The sequence below is a fragment of the Sardina pilchardus genome, chromosome 14 (genome assembly GCF_963854185.1).
Source record: "Sardina pilchardus chromosome 14, fSarPil1.1, whole genome shotgun sequence".
NCBI lineage: Eukaryota > Metazoa > Chordata > Actinopteri > Clupeiformes > Clupeidae > Sardina > Sardina pilchardus.
The window spans coordinates 20,305,423-20,324,255 of NC_085007.1; the positions used below are offsets into that span (position 1 = coordinate 20,305,423).

Below are 18,833 nucleotides of genomic sequence, written 5' to 3' on the forward strand. Positions count from 1 at the left end.
TATAAACAAGACCTCTCTATGGATCTGTAACGGTGGCCTGAGGTGTCCCTCAGCCCGTGTTGAAGTTTTGGTATGGGTGCTTTAACGCAGCTGTTGCCCTCTGGGTGCTGTCTTTGTGCACAGTCCGCTTCAGATGTCCTCTGACAGCCTGTGCCCTCCTCTGTCTCTCTGCCACACTGGTGCCCTGGCTTTGCCTCAGGGCAGGAAGGATCACTCTCTTAGCCACACTTGCCTGGGAAACAGGGCTACGCAGTGAGAGATGGAGAGAGCATGGCGCATTAGAGGGAGTTTAGTGGTAGTCATGTATTACTCATGTATAACTCATGATGCCACAAGATTAGTGTGTGTGTGTGTGTGTGTGTGTGTGTGTGTGTGTGTGTGTATATGAAACTTGTTTTGCTGATCTGCTTTACCAACAGAAGTGATTTTATGACACAATTTGGGATTACATTACATGTGACCTTTTAGTCTCTCCTAAGTTGTATACATGACCTTTAAATGTATGTGTACTAAATGGATGATGCTGTATGGAAAGAATACACTATTACAGACTAAGTAGTTTATTCAGATAAGATGCACTGAAATTACAAAATGGAGTATCATTTTTTAACAATGATGAAAGCAATTCACTGATCACTAACTAAGGCTGGTAAAACTGGCTTACATTCTCTTCGGGAGTTGACGGAAAGGTAGATTTGGAAACCTCGCTGTGTCCCCGGCTCTGTGGGAAGAGATATTGCAATGACTCTCCATTTCTTGGATGCAACAGCAGGGAAACTAAACTGTAGTGTTAATTAGAATACCTGTCTCCGCTGCTGAGGTAGGCTTTTGTTATGATGTAGTTCTCGGGGGTGATTTTCCTACTGAAGATGATATCTCTTAGAACTGCCTTGATGTGCAAAATCTAAGAACGTGGCACAAACCACAGGATGGGTACGACAATGAGTTATGGGATCATTTCTGTGCTGGCATTCAATGAGGAAGAAGACATAAAAGATGTAAATTTGCCTGCATAACTTTATCCTGTAAGAGATACCTCACTTGTCAGTGTACTTACTGCAGCATTTATGGGATATCTCTTTTAATTAGGATGCAAGACTGGCTTTCGAGGAGACTACAACTCTGGTGTCAGTGAGTTCAATGTAAACAATCAATCTAGTTCTACCAACTTTATCATACCTAGACATGTGCTGTGGATAAATATGCGAAAAGGTTATTGTTGGACTAACCTCACCTTGCATTGGTCTTCATCTCTGCCTACAGGGAGCTATTGTTGCTACAGTGTTAAGTTACAAATGTCACTGATCAAGCCTTTCTGAGCCATCTCCTTTGTCTGCTGTGTTATGTCAGATCTATCACCAGAGGCAGGGTTGGACAGCGGGGTTGAAAACTCCTGCTAAACCTCTGACTCCATCACATATTACCAAGAGTGTTAGACCCAATCTCGCAGTGTCTACTACTCCATATCCATCTGAAAATCATTCCCATATACGAGTGTAACAGCTTAACAGCAATCATTTGAACTTCCTTTGTCTAAGCCAAAGTCTCTCTAAAGGCATAAATACATCTCTGGCTTACTGAGGCCAGTGTTGGGCAGATGTGCCACTGACCTCCTGTGACTGCAAGCTGTTGGCGTTGTAGAGCTGTCGTATGAGGACCTCGCACTCCTGCAGGGTGGGGGGCCGCGGGGGCTGGGAGGGGCAGGACTGGATCATCAGGGGCTGCAGGGAGGTAATGAGACCCCCCATCAGCTCCGACCGGCTGCCCTGTTTGGACGGCTTGGGCCCTTCTGCGCTCTCAGAGGGGACTGCAGCTGGATTTTCATTTCCACTGACGTAGACATAAGTTGAGAGTATAGTATAAGAGCACAGATGTACAGGCATGTCCATATTAAAATGTAATCCTCAATGATACATAAGCACTGTCATGACAAAAGTCAGACTATTTATGAGGCTGTTTTATAAATATATAACTACATACATAACATGATTCATTGCTGAACACATTTGTGAAGGCTTTGGATTAAAAGTTTAGTCTGGGTTGCCGAGCCCTATGTATGCTCTTATGATCTGTATCTGTCCCAAGCACACTTGGAAAATTAGAGCCACTGAAATGTAATGATTATCTTTCTAGATAATGATTAACACATGAGGGTTTGTGCGCAGTAGAGGGGTTTTATGAATTCAATAAAGTACAACACATAAAAAGACAACAGTCGCACACAGGTACCTGACACCAGTCTTTTCTTGTGGAGTACTGGGATCTTGCTCCAGGATGATTCCTCTCTCTGGCAGGAACCTCTGGCCCTCTGGCTGAGGCCTATGACCTCTGTAGCTCGAGCCTGTGGAGAAGGCACTCATTAGCAACTCTGTTATGATTTGCATGAGTTTTTTAAGCATGCATGTCATGGTCCATGACAATGTAATGACTACTTTTCACTTTTAACTGAACAAGAAAAAGATTATAAATGCAATGTCTGCAAACAGCTATGAAGCCTATTTAATATGGATATTTTACACCCACACGACCTCTTGGAGGGTACAGTCATGTACAATAAGGAAGGGTAACCTGTAAGTGGGCTTCTATTCAGTGTGGGACAGTGATTAAAATTCAGAAAAGTCTGACAAGGGGGATGCGTCATCACTTACCTTTTCTGTATGACTTCAGTGGCTCCATGATCAGCTTGAACTGCAGTTCTGGCCCGTTGTTAGTAACAAGAGAGACATGTCATTGTGGCTTGGTGTATAAAACACACAACAGCATTTAATCTCTTGTAAAAGCACTCTTGCTGAACAACGGTATCATGTATGCCTATTAATGCTTCATCAAGGTCCTCGGAAGATAATCCTTTTGCTTCTTTTAAACTGGATTGAAAAAATCTCCTGATGGATCTGAAAGCAGAAGCCATACTGAGAGAGAGGACTGGCCTGTTAGTAACGGGATACCAGGCTTTGCCACCCACAGCGCTTACATGGGGGCTTACAGACACAATTGACTGCATTCACCCGTCGTTTCCCTCCTTCAATAACTTCTCGTCACCAGGCAACCCATCGTGACCAGCAAATATAAGGTGTCACATCAGTCAGCGTCTGTCTCATCCTCTGTTCACTGTGGGAACTATCCATCATTAAGAATGTATGGGAAATTAAATTACTTAAACAGTTATTTTCTATCTTAAACCACCGGTGCGCAACCATACAATACCTCAATCTGACATTCTTTCGCTTACAATGGATATTGGATAACATGTGATTTCAACAACTAGTTGCACGAGCTCGCGTGCGCACAAGAACCTCTGCAATGCCAAAGGAACTCCAACTTTTCGTAACATTAGGCTAAAATACAGTGGAAGAGCTCGCCACTATTTAAAAGTGTCTCACCTTTGTTTTGACTTTTGAGACTATCGATTTCAGCATGAAGTTGATGCAGGGTGTGTCTGTGCTGCTGTTGTAAGAACTGAATATCCCTCTCCAGTGATGCAACTCTCATATCCGCGTCGCTGAGCGCTGGACCAGGCGGCACGCCCGCGTCCTCGCCGAGCGAACTCAGCTTTGGCAGCTGAGTGCCGGAGAGCCGAGTTGGTGTTGATGGTAATATTGTATGGTATGGCCCGTCTAATGCCATGACAGTTCCAGAGAACCGCACCTGGCAAGCGCCTTTTCTCGGTGGCGGCACCTTGGTGTCCAGCATTTCTTGAACTAAGGCAGAGACGCGACTAAACAAATCAACTAGCTTGACTATTACTTCATAATAGTGTCACTCCATCATTCAAGTACTAGACACAATGTTCTTTTCAGGCATGTTCACAGAACACGTTGCAGATCCATAACGAGATTAGCTTTTAGACGACTAGGCTAGAGACGCTACCTAAGATTACAATTTTTGTGGACATTTTCATTATTTCAACTTTCTATGCGTATTACTCTTCCCGTTTATTCATGTTGCCATGACGGCCGACATTCAAACCTGTTGATCCTTGCAACCGGAGTGGTGTAGGGCAGGCTGAAGATGTCAATTTACCTACGCAATTATTGTTAGTAACACTGAACACAAGTCAACACAGAAAAAGGGAACGCTTCCCTGGGTTATTGCAGTTCCAGGTTTCCATTAACTACAGGGTGCTACACAAGTGAGGCAGGAGTGCCACAATTCTTTTGTTTTAACAAACACTCACAAAAACAAATATTCACAAAAAGTTCTTTCACTTTGTTTATAAAAATTGAGAGTGCAAATTTTGGCAGTCAACATCAAGGCTTCAGAATATAGCAACAAATGTAACTAAAACCGATACTGATAATTTACATAAATTAGCCATGAGTTCCTTTGTGCAAAACTGATTTACACTCACTTAAAAACGGACTAAAATGACCAGAGCTACTTATTTGGTTTCATTATAAGAGGTGGTTTATACAAAGGCCTTCCCTGACTTTTCCTTTTAACTAAAATAAACTGTACAAGACCAAAGTACATCTCGGTACATCGCACATCATCCCTCTGGTAGATCTAAATCCCAGCCCAATAAATTACAACTCTAGATTTTCATACTGGTCAGGGCCGGGTTTCCGAGATTCGTTAAGAAGCTCTTAAGTGCTGAAAACTTCTTAGGCGTGCTATCAGAACGCTCTAACAACGCTCCTAAGAAGTTCTCTGCACTTAAGAGCTTCTTAACGAATCCGGGAAACCCGACCCAAGACCCTGACACTCACAGTAGTGCAGTGCATGGTAGTCCAGTTAATGTCTCGAGCTCTATTTATATACAAAAAAAAAAAAAAAAACACTTTGCAGTTTATTGGGACTTCAGTTTCTGCCCCAGAAGTTGAGCGAGCAGTTCGTAGATCAGGCCAACCAGGAGGATGAGGGCTGTGCTGGAGAGAGGGCCGAAGGCGAACAGGGCAGCCAGCAGATAGAGGAGCAGGGCCGAGAGCAGGGTGCGGTAGCTGGCCAGTCCGCGCAGGCTGAGGCGTGGCCGCGTGTGGCGCTCCAGGCTACGGCGCGTCGATGGGCTGCGGCGTGAGGCCGGGGCGCTGCTCAGGTAGTGACGTCCCATACGGCCCAGGAAATCGGGCCGCGAGCACAACGCTGCCATGTGATCACCAAACTGCATTTGAGAAAGAAAAGCACATAAATAAAAGGTTAAACCACATCCCAATTCGGTTCTGTTCCTTTCAAAAAGATCATCAAATCACTTTCCAGAAGGCAGTAAACTCAAGACTCCTTGTGCATTAAACACAAGCTCGGGGAGCTTCTGATGAACATCAGATGATATCCAGTTCATCCAATTCACCAATACAACACAGCAGACAGACCCAAATGGTCTTTAGGGTAAGCAGGAAACATTGTTTGGCTATTACACAAAACTAGAACCTAAAACTTGAAACAATGTATCCAGTGGAATACCTACCCTATTGTTGATAAAAGAAGACATCTGGTAGAGGACGCGTACAAGAAAGGCATTTTCATAGCTCCTGATTGGCTGGAGTTCTGGATCCCCATGGTATTCAATGTCAAATCTGCGGAGTCCGTTGATTATCTGTGACAGAGAATGGGGGTTGGGATCACTATACAAACAAAATACTCCTGCCCACAAAAATGTTATGTCGGGTCATGACTAGTTTTCTGTTAAAAACAAACAAACAATTCAAGAGGCAAGGTAAGGAGCAAGGTTATATTTGGTACAGTACAAATGACGTTAATTATCAAATAAAGCTAAATGAGTTAATACAATAAAATAGTACTTAAGCCTCTTAGAATAATAATACATTAAAAATTATGTAAAACACACACACACACGGAATCAGAAGAAAGACATGATTGGGTACTGTATGTGTGATTAATCTGATTCCATATAGGCCAATAGGAGGTGGCAGGACAGATGATCCACTAATGTGATAAAGCAGTGAACAACTTTAAAATGTGGCAGACATGTGTATAGTGAAGAATGGGCATAATCTTTCTTGAATGGCTCACCTGCATCCTGCCAGTATCGGTCAGTATGGGTCCATTCTCCCCTGGAATGCTGTCAGGCATCTGTTTTGACCCCATGTCATCTTCTGTTGAAGCCACATTGGCCATGACCTGAGTCAGCTGCCCAGCATTCAGCTGCAAGTTGAAACGCGTCATTCATGTGAACATGCATCTCATCAACAACCCTTTAGAATGACATTTAGAAAGACACCCACCAAGATTATATCAACTCATATAATGGATAATGGATAATATCATCTTTCTTTCTCAGACCATCATCCATTATGGGATGCTCATGCAGTCTTTCCACCTCATCCACTTCCTATCACTTTACTTTACTTACTAAATACCACTATTTACTTACAGCTGCCAATTCCCACCTAACAGTTGTGTACACTTTGTACTCTGCTTATGAATGATATACCTTAAATACATATTGTGTGCTGAAATGGAATCATTAACATCTCCATGAAAGGGACATTTTTTCCTAGCTCTCAGTCATAACTCGCTTAAGAGTGTTAAAGCTTTGTAAGCACCTTAAGACAACGAGAATGGTCATTGGCGCCACATAAATCAGACTAAGTTGAATTGAATACTCTGACGCAAAATCTATTCAGAGAGACACATTTGAATGGTCTCTAGCTATGCTCTGTAAGAACTGAAGGACAACAACAAACAAACTAATAGCCGTTATCACACCGACTTACTCTGAAGATTAGGCACAGGGAATCCAGTGCCTTGTCCAGGAATTCATGGGTCTTCTTGACGCACTCGCCGCCCATGTCATCCAAAGCACTCCCACCAAGCGAGTTGTTGGGCTCAGATGAGCCCATGCCAAACCAGGACATGAACGAGTTGTTGGCAGCCACCTCGGCTGAGTGATCTGATATTCTCTTGGCCGTTTGCCGAGCTTGAGCGATGATCTGGACCAGCTTAAGGACCTGAGTCAGGTATGAAAAAATAATATCACAATGAGACTCAGGACAAAGGTCTTTGTGTTCGGAGTGACGTCTTTTGTCATAGTCACACCATCCTCTTTGAAATCCAAAACTTGTATTATCCATCTATGTCCTAATTCTCTATTCCACAGAAGAAACTCATACCGACTTCAAAAATGTAGCTTCCAATGGCTTCAATGAGAGCCTTCCAACTGATATGTCTGAAGCTGCTAGCAAATGGCCCGTCATCTCACTGACGCTCTTGACTCACCGTGCCCCGTAGCTCGTTGCCAAACATCTGCTTGTACTGGCAGTCCTGGCCCTCCAGGCTGTACACGTGGCTCTTCACCTTGAAGACGGCGTCGGTGGTGACGGGCTGGCGGGACGACAGGAAGCTGCCACCGTGCGACGGCGTGAGGAAGACCCGGTGTTGCCGGTGGTGGAGCAGCTCCGGTTCCAGGAACAGTTGCTCAGCTGAAGGGAGAAGAAGAAGAGTCTGTTTGTTCCAGTTGGAGAACAAGGCCCCTAAAAAAGGCAGCTTTATCTGATAGATAGATAGATAGATAGATACTTTATTGATCCCCAAGGGGAAATTCAAGAAATTCAATCTGTGTTTATGCAGGAAAACTATTCATTTTATTCTTCCCACAAACAAAAATCAACGGAAGGGTAAGGCTACAGATTGACTGGATGATGACACAATGTGGGAACTGTCCATCTTATAAGCCTTACTTCCCAGTGGCTTGGTAAGATTTGCCTTTTAGATGTCACATAACATAGCATCTCATGTTTGATTGCAGATTCTGGTTTAGGGTCAGTCAAAGTCCACACAATTTAAAAACACTTCATGTGATATTTCTTAATGAATCTTTACAGACCTTTTTGGATCATGTCAGCCAAGTTGGGCTGAGAGAAAACTTTGGCCACCCTGAAGACCATCTGAGCATTCTTGGGGATGACCAGGTCTGTACGTACTGCTCGGTTCAGAAAGCCCTGGAAGAGCTTGGTGTACATCAGCAGATTCTCTTGCACAAAGGGAGCCCTGCCAAGGAGAGAGACAGGTGAGGTGATTACATGCTTCACTGAGAGTTACATGACAGTAGATGCTAATCTGGCAGCTAGCTTTCACCTTGACCTTGAGGTCGATACACTGACGTGACGTCACACATTTGAGACATTCAAGAGCTTCAACAAAAATGCCCAACTGGCAACAAACACTAGGGCAGTCTTTTTCGGACTTCTTTGACCTGAAGGCCGGACTTGACAGACTTTGGGGTCATAGGGCTCACACTGACAGTCTCTTAAGGTTTGTTGATACAGAATCAGCAAATATCTTCTGATTGTGGATCGGTTGCTTTCTTCTCTTGTCAATCCGTGGCTCCACGATCGAAGTGTGCAGCAAATGATCAGACAAGTGACAGAAGCACCAGACGTATTTTGACTCCGCGGACCAGTAGTCTCCTCGTCCTCAGCCCATAGTTTGAGAAAACAGTGCACTAGGGTCACTTTTGTTATATTGATTTTCTGGGGCCCATTGTTTGATTAAACCTCATCATCAATGTTTAATCATAAGGGCATTTATAAGAGTGAAACAAAGTAAACCACTTGGTTTCAACAAGGACTAGGCTAAAAATGTTAGTAAATTGCCTTGGTAAAATGGAGAAGCTCTCAGATTCTGTTTACCTTTGTAAGTGTAGAGACTTTGTAGAATGATACTTTTATAAAGGCAAATGCCTTACCTCAACATACTTCTTGACACATGGGAGCTGCATTTGAGTCTAGTCAGTGGCAAAAATGAGCAGTGTTCTTTGATATTTCCCTCATGCTAAGTAGGCTTTCAAGCCTGACAATTTTAGTGTTCTTACTCAACACTTGACTCAATTTGTCTGTTTATGACTGGTGAAAATGGAAAAAAAATCCAAAAATAGAGCCTAGGCTGAACAACCTTGGACTTTCCCTGTTAAAATCTTTCCTGTAAGCTTAGGTTTGGGGACCACCTTTAACACAAAGTATCTGGGGTTGTGTAATGCCACCTTTTGCTTATGGTTCCAATAGTGCTTGTGATCACAATAAATGCGTGATGTCAGTATCTTTGGTAATGGTGGTGGTGGTGATGACTTTCAGGACAGGTTATATAGTTTTGAAAGCTACTGTACATCTACAATAATACTGTATGTGGGTGCAAAGCGAGCTGAAGTACCACTTGTCTGGAACACTTCTGATCTGCCCATCTGCTGGCTGGTTCTTCTCTCCTGTGTATCTCCAGGGCTGGATGTAGCTCAGCCACGTCTCTAATACCTTCACCAAAAAAAAACAAGGAGTGAAAGTGTGAAATACAGTACTTGATGCTTCTCACACACCCATTTCTTATTCACTGTGTGCCCCAATTATCAAATCATATGCTTCACAAATATTGAATTATCCCTTGCCTAAGCTTTCAATTTTAACATAAAAACCACATCACATGATCAATACGATACACTGAATGATCAGCATTTATATGGCATAATTGCGTGAGTTGTTTGAGGAAGAGGGGAGGACCAACCGCTCTGAAGGAGCCATCCAAAGGCCAGTGGCCAAAGCAGTGCTGAAGGAAGACGTACAGCTTCTGCTGGACAAACCGCTGGACCACCACCCTGGAAAATGATATATGGTGAACGTTGTGTTAAAACATTTGAGAACACCCAGTGATGGACAATCGCAACGGAATCAAGTGGACATCGTTCACTTGCAGTTCAGGTGCAGGATTTAGAATAAACTTGTGACTTTAAAGAAGAATACGCACACTTCAAGTCTTTGTTCTTTTTTTTTTTTTTACTTTACTGAGTCTACTGAGTTTACTGAGCAAAACTTAACAACAGAGAGCAAGATAATGCAATGCCGCTGAATTAAAAATAAATCCAGTGGGAGTGCGGAGCTGCTCACCTCTTGAACTCCTCCAGAGGGCTGGCGTGGGAGTGAGTGGAAGGGGAGGAGGAGACCTGCTCGGGCTTCAGGCTGTTGGAGAAGGCGTGGAGGTGTTTGACCAGCAGCCGCACCACCAGCACGTGCTCCTCCGTGGGGCTGAAGGGCTCCTGCATCCACACACATGCACATGATTAAGACTCACGTCTACAGGAGCACACGTGTACTGTAATTTCCTGACTATTAGCCGCGGCTTATACAGATTTAGCAGATTTTGCTCAATTTCTTCAGCTAATAGGTTAATACAGGGGGGCAGTTAATATGGTGTTTCTTTTAACTTGCATAAAGCACCGTCTTGCGGCTTATACACAATGCGGCTTATATGCAGGAAATTACTGTAATACATTGGCTTTCATATAATTGATAAATTATCACTGCTGAGAGGATCTAACCTGAGTGATGTCTGAACATGGTCAAAGCAGTGCGCAATCCTAACTTCACGTGTTGTGTGTTCAGTGTTTATGTAAAGAAATTGCACATACAAACCAAAACATTTCTCACCCATGTTGAGAAATGTAAACCAACAACCATCATATCAGCATCACTTCTTTCATAGTTCTATTCAACAGCTGACTACAAGAATTAGCAACATCCACATTGACGGCACTTACTGACAATATTCACCCCCATAAGCCCGGTTTACACATACAGTGATCCACAAATCGCCTCAAAAGTTGAAATTATTTGGTCTTTGTTTTGTGCAACTTTTAGCACCACCAGTGGTTATTTTGCCAGATAATGATGAATCGCATTAACATTACATAGCCACTTGTTGGTAGCCGCTTGCAGTCTGAACAGTACTTTAGTTAGCAAGTTCATCAGTAGCAAATGATCTGGATGATATGCTGAAGATGCATAACTATAATTTCAGAGCACGGTATCACTTGAGTCTTGACGTGCATGACCAGTCTTGGGCAACAGAGAACATGAAACTGGATCCATAAGCTTCATCTTACGAGTGTGCTTACCCTTTTTTCCTTGACATCACCAAAACAAAACAAAAACAACCCCCCCCCCCAAAAAAAAACCCCTCAAACTTAAAACTTATCCAACTTGAGACTGGCTAATACCAAGTTGACTTAAAAACCTCAATTGATGGGCAGAAAAGGGCTTCAGAATGGGCAATTAAAGTAAAAAAACAAACAAAAAAAGAAAGAAAATAATGGGCAAAAGAAGAAAGGTCTGCTCTCATCTCTTTTATAAATGCATGCTTTCAAAGAGAATGAAAAGAAAGTGTCTTAAAAGAACAATAACTTCTTGGCAAACAAAACACATCTTCACAACATGTCTGCACCATCGGATATCTCAAAAAACAACAACAAAAAAAACGCTTTACCCTCTAGGCTCAAACACAAAAACCTATATCATTTCCATATGACACTGACGGTGTTGTGAACATAGCATTCCTCCCGAAATCGCTCACTGGCAGAAATGTGGAGAGGCATGAAAAGGTTAAAGTACTTGGTAGGTGTGGAGGCTCCCAGGGCCTGGCAGGGCAGGGGGTTGGCACGGCATGCTGGACATACTGAGGCGATACTGCAGCAACGCCAACTGAAGGGGCACGCCCATCACAATAAGACGACGAGGAGGACAACAACACACAGGAGGGTGGGGGGGGGCAGAGGTAAGGAAGTGGGGGGACACATGGAGGAAGAGGAAGGGGAAGGAGGGGAAAAAAGGAAAAGAGAAGAAGGGAGTGGGGGTAGAGGAGGAGGACGAAGGTGAACATGAGAATAGAAAAGGAAAATAAGGATAGATCGATAATAAGAGTGCAAATCCACAAAAAGAGAAAAGAAAGATTCAGAACTCAAGACAAAAAAAATGTCAGCACACAATACACACACACACACAACACACAACACAGATCACACAAGAACAATCCTGACCACACAAAATGCATGGGAGCTGGTGTGTGATGCAGTAAGTAAATATCCTGCACAATCAACTTTGTGACTAAAGTAGCACTGCAATAGGTGGATGCTGACACTAGTGTCCAAGACTGCTGTCAGCTGCCATTACTGTATTTTGTAGCTATCCAAGTCTCTAAATCCAAACGCCTTATGCCAAATATGGGTGATTGATAAATTGCATGAAATATAGTTTAACTAGTATTAATTAAAAAGGTGAAAGGTAACCTGCCATTACATAATTGTGAGGGTTTATAAACTGCTCTTTGGTCACAAATGGGGATTTCACACACTATAGTTGCCAAAGTCCTCCTTGTGTTCATTTCCAATTGTTAGAATTGTCTAGTGCAACAAGCTTCTGGATAGCTAGTTAGTTCAATATTAGAACATTTGTATAATAAACATCTATTTATTTGTATAATAAACATCGCTAGTCTACACTCAGTGATCAACAGTGAATCGGTGAATTTCTTTTTCATATACAAAATTATACAAAAAAAAATGTACTATGATTGTTTAGGTTGTTTCCTGACAGGCAATGTTTGGGTAACTCTGTCCTGACGGTCAATGGCATTCTGCTATAAATAAACTATAGGACACTGCTGTTTCTGCTGTACCTGACTATGCTCTTCTACTCTCTCGGGAATGTAAAAGTATTATGATGGATAATCATAACAGTAATCATAGTTTCACTTGAACCTTAAAAGGTCCACGCTATTTTTAAAATTTGATCATATGTGGCCCAATTTGGCAAAATGAGTCATAAAGTCATGACCCAAAATTCAAAACAGAGAGTTCGGCATCAATGGACAGAGGACACACAATTAGCTTGAATTGTTGTCAAGAATTTGAATTATGGACTCCCACCATCTTTTTCCAATTTCCAATTCTATTTTCAGTTACATTGCATTCTTGTCTTAACTATGAAACTCATAATGTGGACCAAAAATACAAATCGACATTTTCAATGTTTTTTTCAATTTTTAGTCACAGGCCAAGTAATTGGCCTGTGACTAAAAATTGGAATGAGTGACTTGTGACTCATGTTGTCAGATCGGGGCACATATTTGGCTATGAGTGCTAAATATTCAAATTTAAATGTTGGTTACTAAGTATCACTCTGATGCCATGGGGCAATCTGTTGCAGCATTTGTGAAATTACCATCCTAGTGTTAAAGTATTATCTGTTCTAAGGTTCTACATGAACCAGTAACCAGTTAATTAGGCCCAACCCCCAAAAATGTGTGTCAAAGACCTACTTAATCAGAGGTAGATGTGCTACATATCAAAAAGGGGGTTACTGCATCTCACAGTCTCCATGGCAACGCAACAAATCACATCTTCAAGGTGCTCAATGGATCTCATGACATAGTTTGTCATATTCATTTAGGGAGCAGCAGAAGACAAGCAAGAAGCTAGGACTTGCACTTGTTGACAGGGTGCTGGACAAGTCATGATGTGGACCAAAGCAGGAATGGGGCAGTCAACAAACGCCAGGAGCTTGTAAGCCGCAAGAACCAGAGAGAGAGAGCCAGAGGAGAGAGCCTTCCTCGCTCAAGCAGGGGACCACAGCAGAGAGAGCAGACACAAAGCAGACCGTGGAGCCACGCAGACACAGCATGCATGATCAGAGAGCAGGATGAGAGAGAGAGAGAGAGAGAAAGACACACACACCAAGCGACAGGTCGACAAGAAGATGGACGAAAGAGAGAGAGATGGAGAGACAATGAGCCACAGCATTACTACCAGATTCACATGCCAAATTGGTGAAGTCCCTTCACTCTGCACTTCGCCCATCACAGAGAGAGAGAAAAAAAAGACAGCCACTCTGGTTCTAATCAAAGCCCAGTTGTGTCGAGTGATGCCAAAACATCTTCAATCGAAGTTCCCGTGTTCTAGTTTTGACTGGTTGGCTTGAATGTCACTGGTATAAGCGTCTAGAATCATGTGACTTACAGATGCATCGCCTTTCTAACATGACCCCATTTACAAAAAAGGAAATGGAGCAAGTCATTCAGAATACACACAAGAAGGAAGCAGTGTCCAAATTACAGGGAGTACGAACATCAACAGTTCATGGAATGTAAGCCAACTTGGTGCACATCAGTTGAGACTATGAGCAGTTCACACATACAGTGGCTTTGCAGCATGTGCAATTCACACACTGTGCGTGTGTGTCTGTGCTCGTGTGAGTTCCTCAGAAAACAGAGGTGTGTTTGTGGTTTGTGTCTGGAAGAGACGTTAGGTCAGAGCATATGTACTGCATGTGCATGTGTCAGTTAGGAGGCACTGGTCACTAACACTAAGAGCTCAAGTATACTCCGAAACGTCTGTTGGCACAACACCGATATGTAGCCTACGTGCATGTTTGTGTCACCAAATTACGCTAGGGCTCTTCCAATCAATTCCACCAGATTAATCGATATGATGGAAGTGGGTTACACCAGCAGGCCTGAAGCTAAAAGGGAGCTAAAGGCGAACGGGTTCAATCCACTTCCAGTGAACTATGCAAAGTGAACTATGCTAGACTAGGAGCGTCAGACTGAGAGTTGCTGCACACAGAGACAAGACAAGGGGCTCGTATCGGCTTATCTCACTCTGGGGGCAGACGGAAAATAAGCTAATTTCCCCAAAATGTCGGCATGTTCCTTTAAAACTACCACTGCTGGCCATCTAATAAGCTATGATTCACTGAGGCATGGAATAAACAAAGCACTCATTTCATCAGCAGGCCTCCAGCAACCAGAGAGCAAATGCACTAATGGAAACCGGCATCTCTCCTGCATATCACTTAGGAGAAGAGTGTTCACTAAATGAATAAAGGGCACACACGGCATTTGCTCTCCCTTGACCCTGAGCTACTGCTTTAAAACATTCGGTGCGGCACAGCTCCATCCAGAGATGCACACTGTGTGTCAAACCGAAATGTGGCTGCGTTTGCAGGAGTATACTTAGGGCTTAAGTGGGATAACAAGTATGTTTCTATGAACTTCATACTTGAAATAGTGTGTGTGCGTATGTGTGCTTGATGTATGCGAGGTGTCAACTAGTCAGCAGCAGGGCACAGTATTGGATTGGATGGGAGGCTTGTGCAGAGGTTTAAGGACAGCTTCGGGCAGTAAGGGGCTAGGGGGTGTGTCTATGGAGTGTTCAGCCAATCAGCCGTGCAGTGGGGGCAATGCAGCAGGGTGGCAAGGGGGTAGGATCTGGTGGTGAAGATTTTTTTTTTTTCATGCTCTTACCTTCACCTGTGGAGACTGCAGCTTCTGATACATTTCAAGAGAGTAGTGGTGCAACCAAAGCTCTACAAACACCTGAAAATGACAAAGACAGACAGACAGACACACACACACACAGACACACACACACACACACACACACTTTTCATGTGAACTGCATATGCTTATAAACTGGAATTGGAGCCATTAACACCACAAGGGAACTGCTGACTATGAAAGAAACTCACCTGTAGGAGCGTCTCTGACCGCCATATTTCCTGGGCGGCAGGGTCAGCATTGACTGAGGGCTGATGGGAAATGTGCCGTTTCAGAAGGCTAGTGCTGTGTGCCCCATAGCCGACAAATGGCACACTGGGTGACCTATAGATTATGGAGAAATCCTTCTCAATACACAAAGCTACTCGGCCATAGGATATGAAACTTTTTAAAGAAAACAACAGGGAAATGGATAGAGATGTAATAAAGATTGTGTCCAAAGGGTACCTTGGTGCAGGAGGCGACACAGTGCCTCTTGTATCTGAGAATGGCGATGGTGGCACATTGCCCTCTGTGGGAAGGAAGTATTTGAGGTAGGTGTCCACCAGCACAAAGTATGCATTGTCTGTGGGGGTGCCATTCGTTGTAAGATATGTCTGTGATAGAGAGGACATGAGAATCATGTGAAAACAAGTAACCATCTTAGAGGGCCAGACAGCTGGAAAAATTCAGCAAGAGCCAACAGATAATATTGAACTGAATATTGCACTGGTTCTTACCTTTGGCGCAAGTAAACTTGAGGCAAAATTGAACATGTAGTATTCAAAAGGATCTGGGGAAAGGTTAAGGAAATTCAATGGACTAGCTGCTTAATCAACCTGTCAATAAAATGTCATGTTCACATTAAAAAATAAACTAGAATCCAGTGAAGCAGAAATCAAAAATGACTGTGGGACTAAAAAACTATGATCTCAGCGTTCGGGACGCTCTAAGGATACTGAGGGACATACTGAGAGTCAGCAGGCCAGACATGGGGAACTGGAGCTTGTTATGAAAGAGAGGGCTGTCTGGGAGGACGCCTTCTTGAATGGATGCTTTTACAGGGCCCTGCAAGGGGGGAGATGAAGATGGACACAGTGAAGCTCACAGGAAGCACTAATTCAGACAATAATCCTACAGAATTAGATCTAGTAAATAAATACACAAACACATAGTAACATAGACAAAATATTTCCATGAGGACTTACTGGCAGATAGCTGATAGGCATTTCATACTTGTACTCCTCTGCTTGCAGTTTGTACACCAGTTTCATCATTGGGCCGCTGTGAATTAACATTAAGATATATAAATAAAGTTTAAACTAAGTGTAAATGGGAAGGGGCATGAGCCAATGGTTCTTAAAATCTTTTATGTATCATTACGAACTTGGGGTGCAGAAATTCCATGACAATCCCATATTCATTGGTGCGGCTCAGCAGAAAACGCAGATTCCAGCCAGCAATGACGCCATCCAAGCTGCCAAAGATGCTCTCCACCAACCACGGGAAGATGAGATGCAGCTCCTAGATTGCACCAGACAAATATCCGTGAACATGCAACCACAATGTTGCAATTGTCAGGACAAGCTAGAAACCAGTCTCCCATCAATGACGATACTTAAAAACCAGCAGATTTGGAGGAAACGTGACCACCACTGTCAACACATACACTGAGAACATAATTTTGTAAAAAAGAAAAAAGGAGATCTAGATAGAATCTTAGACTAGATTCTGCAATAACTAATGTAATGTTACTAATGCAAGTAACCAACACAATGGCTGGCAGTGACACAACAGTAAAGCAAAAGGGTGGAGAGCAGTCAGTCCGCATTAAACCAGCTTAGCCAAGCATGAGCACACACAGGCGTCTGCCGACCTGCTCAGCTGTTACTGTCTGGCATGTGTTGAAACAAAGTGACATTGACATTCCTTGAAATCACTAACATATCTTCCAGAGATGAACCTGCCAGGATATTTTATTTTGAGTCGGAAACACAAGTTGTGTCAGTAGTCTAGGGGGGTTTTGAAAATCTGTCATGAAATGTCTATGTTTAAAATGAAAACTAAGAAGTGGTGAAACATGCAAGACATTACAACTAAACTTAAAACTATGACTATGGGTTCTAGTGACAAGAAACCACTGGCTAGCCTCTCAATTCAACATCCCTGGACAATGACTATAGTGAAGGTTGTGTGGTTGTCGAGGAATACAGCATTTGAGCAGATTGTTATAACAGGATCATCTAAAAACTACTCACCTTTGCAGGGTAATCATTTATCACTTTCACCAGTTCTTGGCAGCGCTGTAATAAAGGCTTTGTGGTCCAGTCAGCTTTCAAATTGGCCTGTGGAATCAGAGACCATGAAAGTATATCAAAAACACTGTTCTCATGGCAGTAACACCAAGGCGTAAACCAACTTGATATTTCTAAGCCATGACATATTGTCAAGGAGAAAAAATACATACCAGTAAGTAACTGGGCTGTTGCATTACTGCACCCGCCATTGAATCTCAGATGTCCTCACACTCTCGGACACCTAGAAGGGCAGAAGTCCATCATCTCAAATAGTTTATAGTATACAAGTTATAGTGCTTTGTCCATTTGGCCAGATGCCAGCACAATACAATCAACGTTAGTCACCATAAAACATGAAGTGCACATGATGGATAACGGTACTTAATAACGAGCTAAGATAGCTAGCATGTTACAGTTGGCCACATCGTTAGTTAGCGGGCTAAAACACTGTGCGACTAAATAATTTGAACTGACAGAAAGAGGATCAGCTATATAAGACTAATACAGCCTAACGTGTTGGCTAACTAATACACAGAGCTATCAACTTGAACCCAGCTAACATCAGCTAACGAACATTAACGTTAACAAAATGTTAGGATAGTTAACTTAATGTTATTTCCTAAGATCAACTCAGATAGCAATAGGTTACGTTAGTCAATTTCAAATCATATTTAGCTAGTTGGACCTCAGCAATCCCTTTATAGCAGTTATCTCAAATCTGTACAGACGTACATGCATGAACACCGGTAACATTAGCTGATTCAAGATCCTAAGTTGAAGACACCACGTTTACGTTAACTTACTGATATATCTACAAAACGTTTGCAAGCTAATAGTTACAACAGCAACACTTGTTCATACTAGAATGATTGTGGGGAAGTTACGTTAGCAGTTGACATTATGCCATATTGTCATCAGAACTTGCCTGTATGTGCTAGGCTAACTAGCAAGCTAACTCACTTCCCAGGCACAACACCGTTACAAGCAGCCCAAGACAGGCGATGCTAAGAGTAGCCAGCTCCAACTAACACTGTTAATATTACTTGTATCTTGGTATCTTGTCTACTAGTGTGCTGGCTCTACGTCAGGTAATTTTAAGGACCTCGGTGGACCTGCAACGTTAACCACACGCACGTTGCGCCTAATCTGAAATTCTAACGACGCAGAGGTATATTTTAGAAATAAGTGGTGCAAATAGCAGCTGTTTGTCTTACCACAAAGGTTACTTTACTTAAGAATGAGTTAGATGACCATTTATCTCAAAATAGATCACCAGTGTACCCCGAGTAAACCGCGGTTACATCCAAAAAGCTTGCAAACGTACAAATTACGTCATTTCCTCTCAGAAAATGATGTTGGTTGAAACGCGACGTTCTATGTAGCCATATCAAAATAATTTGCCAGTCGTGTGTTTCTTTGGTCGAAGACAGCCAAGAGGTAACATATTAATTAGAAATGTTAAAAGTATATGTATGCACCTTGTTTAGTTAGTGTTCCCCCTCTAATAAC

At 42.8% G+C, this 18,833-nt stretch overlaps 2 protein-coding genes across 7 annotated transcripts; both read right to left on the reverse strand.

Moving 5' to 3' along the window:
* Positions 1 to 648: 648 nt before the first annotated feature.
* Positions 649 to 3,676, reverse strand: si:ch211-222n4.2 (uncharacterized protein LOC101885505 homolog). The gene is made up of 6 exons (XM_062554401.1): positions 3,381 to 3,676; positions 2,649 to 2,696; positions 2,230 to 2,341; positions 1,611 to 1,830; positions 804 to 904; positions 649 to 721 (listed from the first exon to the last, which is right to left on the reverse strand). Exons 1-6 carry the CDS (start codon positions 3,622 to 3,624, stop codon positions 661 to 663), a joined length of 786 nt encoding a protein of 261 aa, XP_062410385.1. The 5' UTR covers positions 3,625 to 3,676; the 3' UTR covers positions 649 to 660.
* A 520-nt stretch (positions 3,677 to 4,196) lies between these two features.
* Positions 4,197 to 18,821, reverse strand: smpd4 (sphingomyelin phosphodiesterase 4). Of its 6 annotated transcripts, none has more exons than XM_062553865.1 (20): positions 18,803 to 18,821; positions 17,495 to 17,565; positions 17,286 to 17,372; positions 16,415 to 16,551; positions 16,236 to 16,311; positions 15,987 to 16,095; positions 15,768 to 15,820; positions 15,496 to 15,644; positions 15,240 to 15,372; positions 15,016 to 15,087; positions 11,328 to 11,417; positions 9,828 to 9,976; positions 9,448 to 9,538; positions 9,103 to 9,200; positions 7,781 to 7,944; positions 7,174 to 7,376; positions 6,672 to 6,905; positions 5,968 to 6,099; positions 5,402 to 5,530; positions 4,197 to 5,098 (listed from the first exon to the last, which is right to left on the reverse strand). In XM_062553865.1, exons 2-20 carry the CDS (start codon positions 17,531 to 17,533, stop codon positions 4,787 to 4,789), a joined length of 2,457 nt encoding a protein of 818 aa, XP_062409849.1. In that variant the 5' UTR covers positions 17,534 to 17,565; positions 18,803 to 18,821; the 3' UTR covers positions 4,197 to 4,786. The 6 variants fall into 6 exon arrangements, with proteins under 6 accessions (XP_062409849.1, XP_062409851.1, XP_062409848.1 ...); XM_062553867.1 differs by lacking the exon at positions 18,803 to 18,821 and adding an exon at positions 18,539 to 18,675 and having other exon boundaries at positions 15,999 to 16,095; XM_062553864.1 differs by lacking the exon at positions 18,803 to 18,821 and adding an exon at positions 18,539 to 18,675.
* Between the last annotated feature and the right edge of the window lie 12 nt (positions 18,822 to 18,833).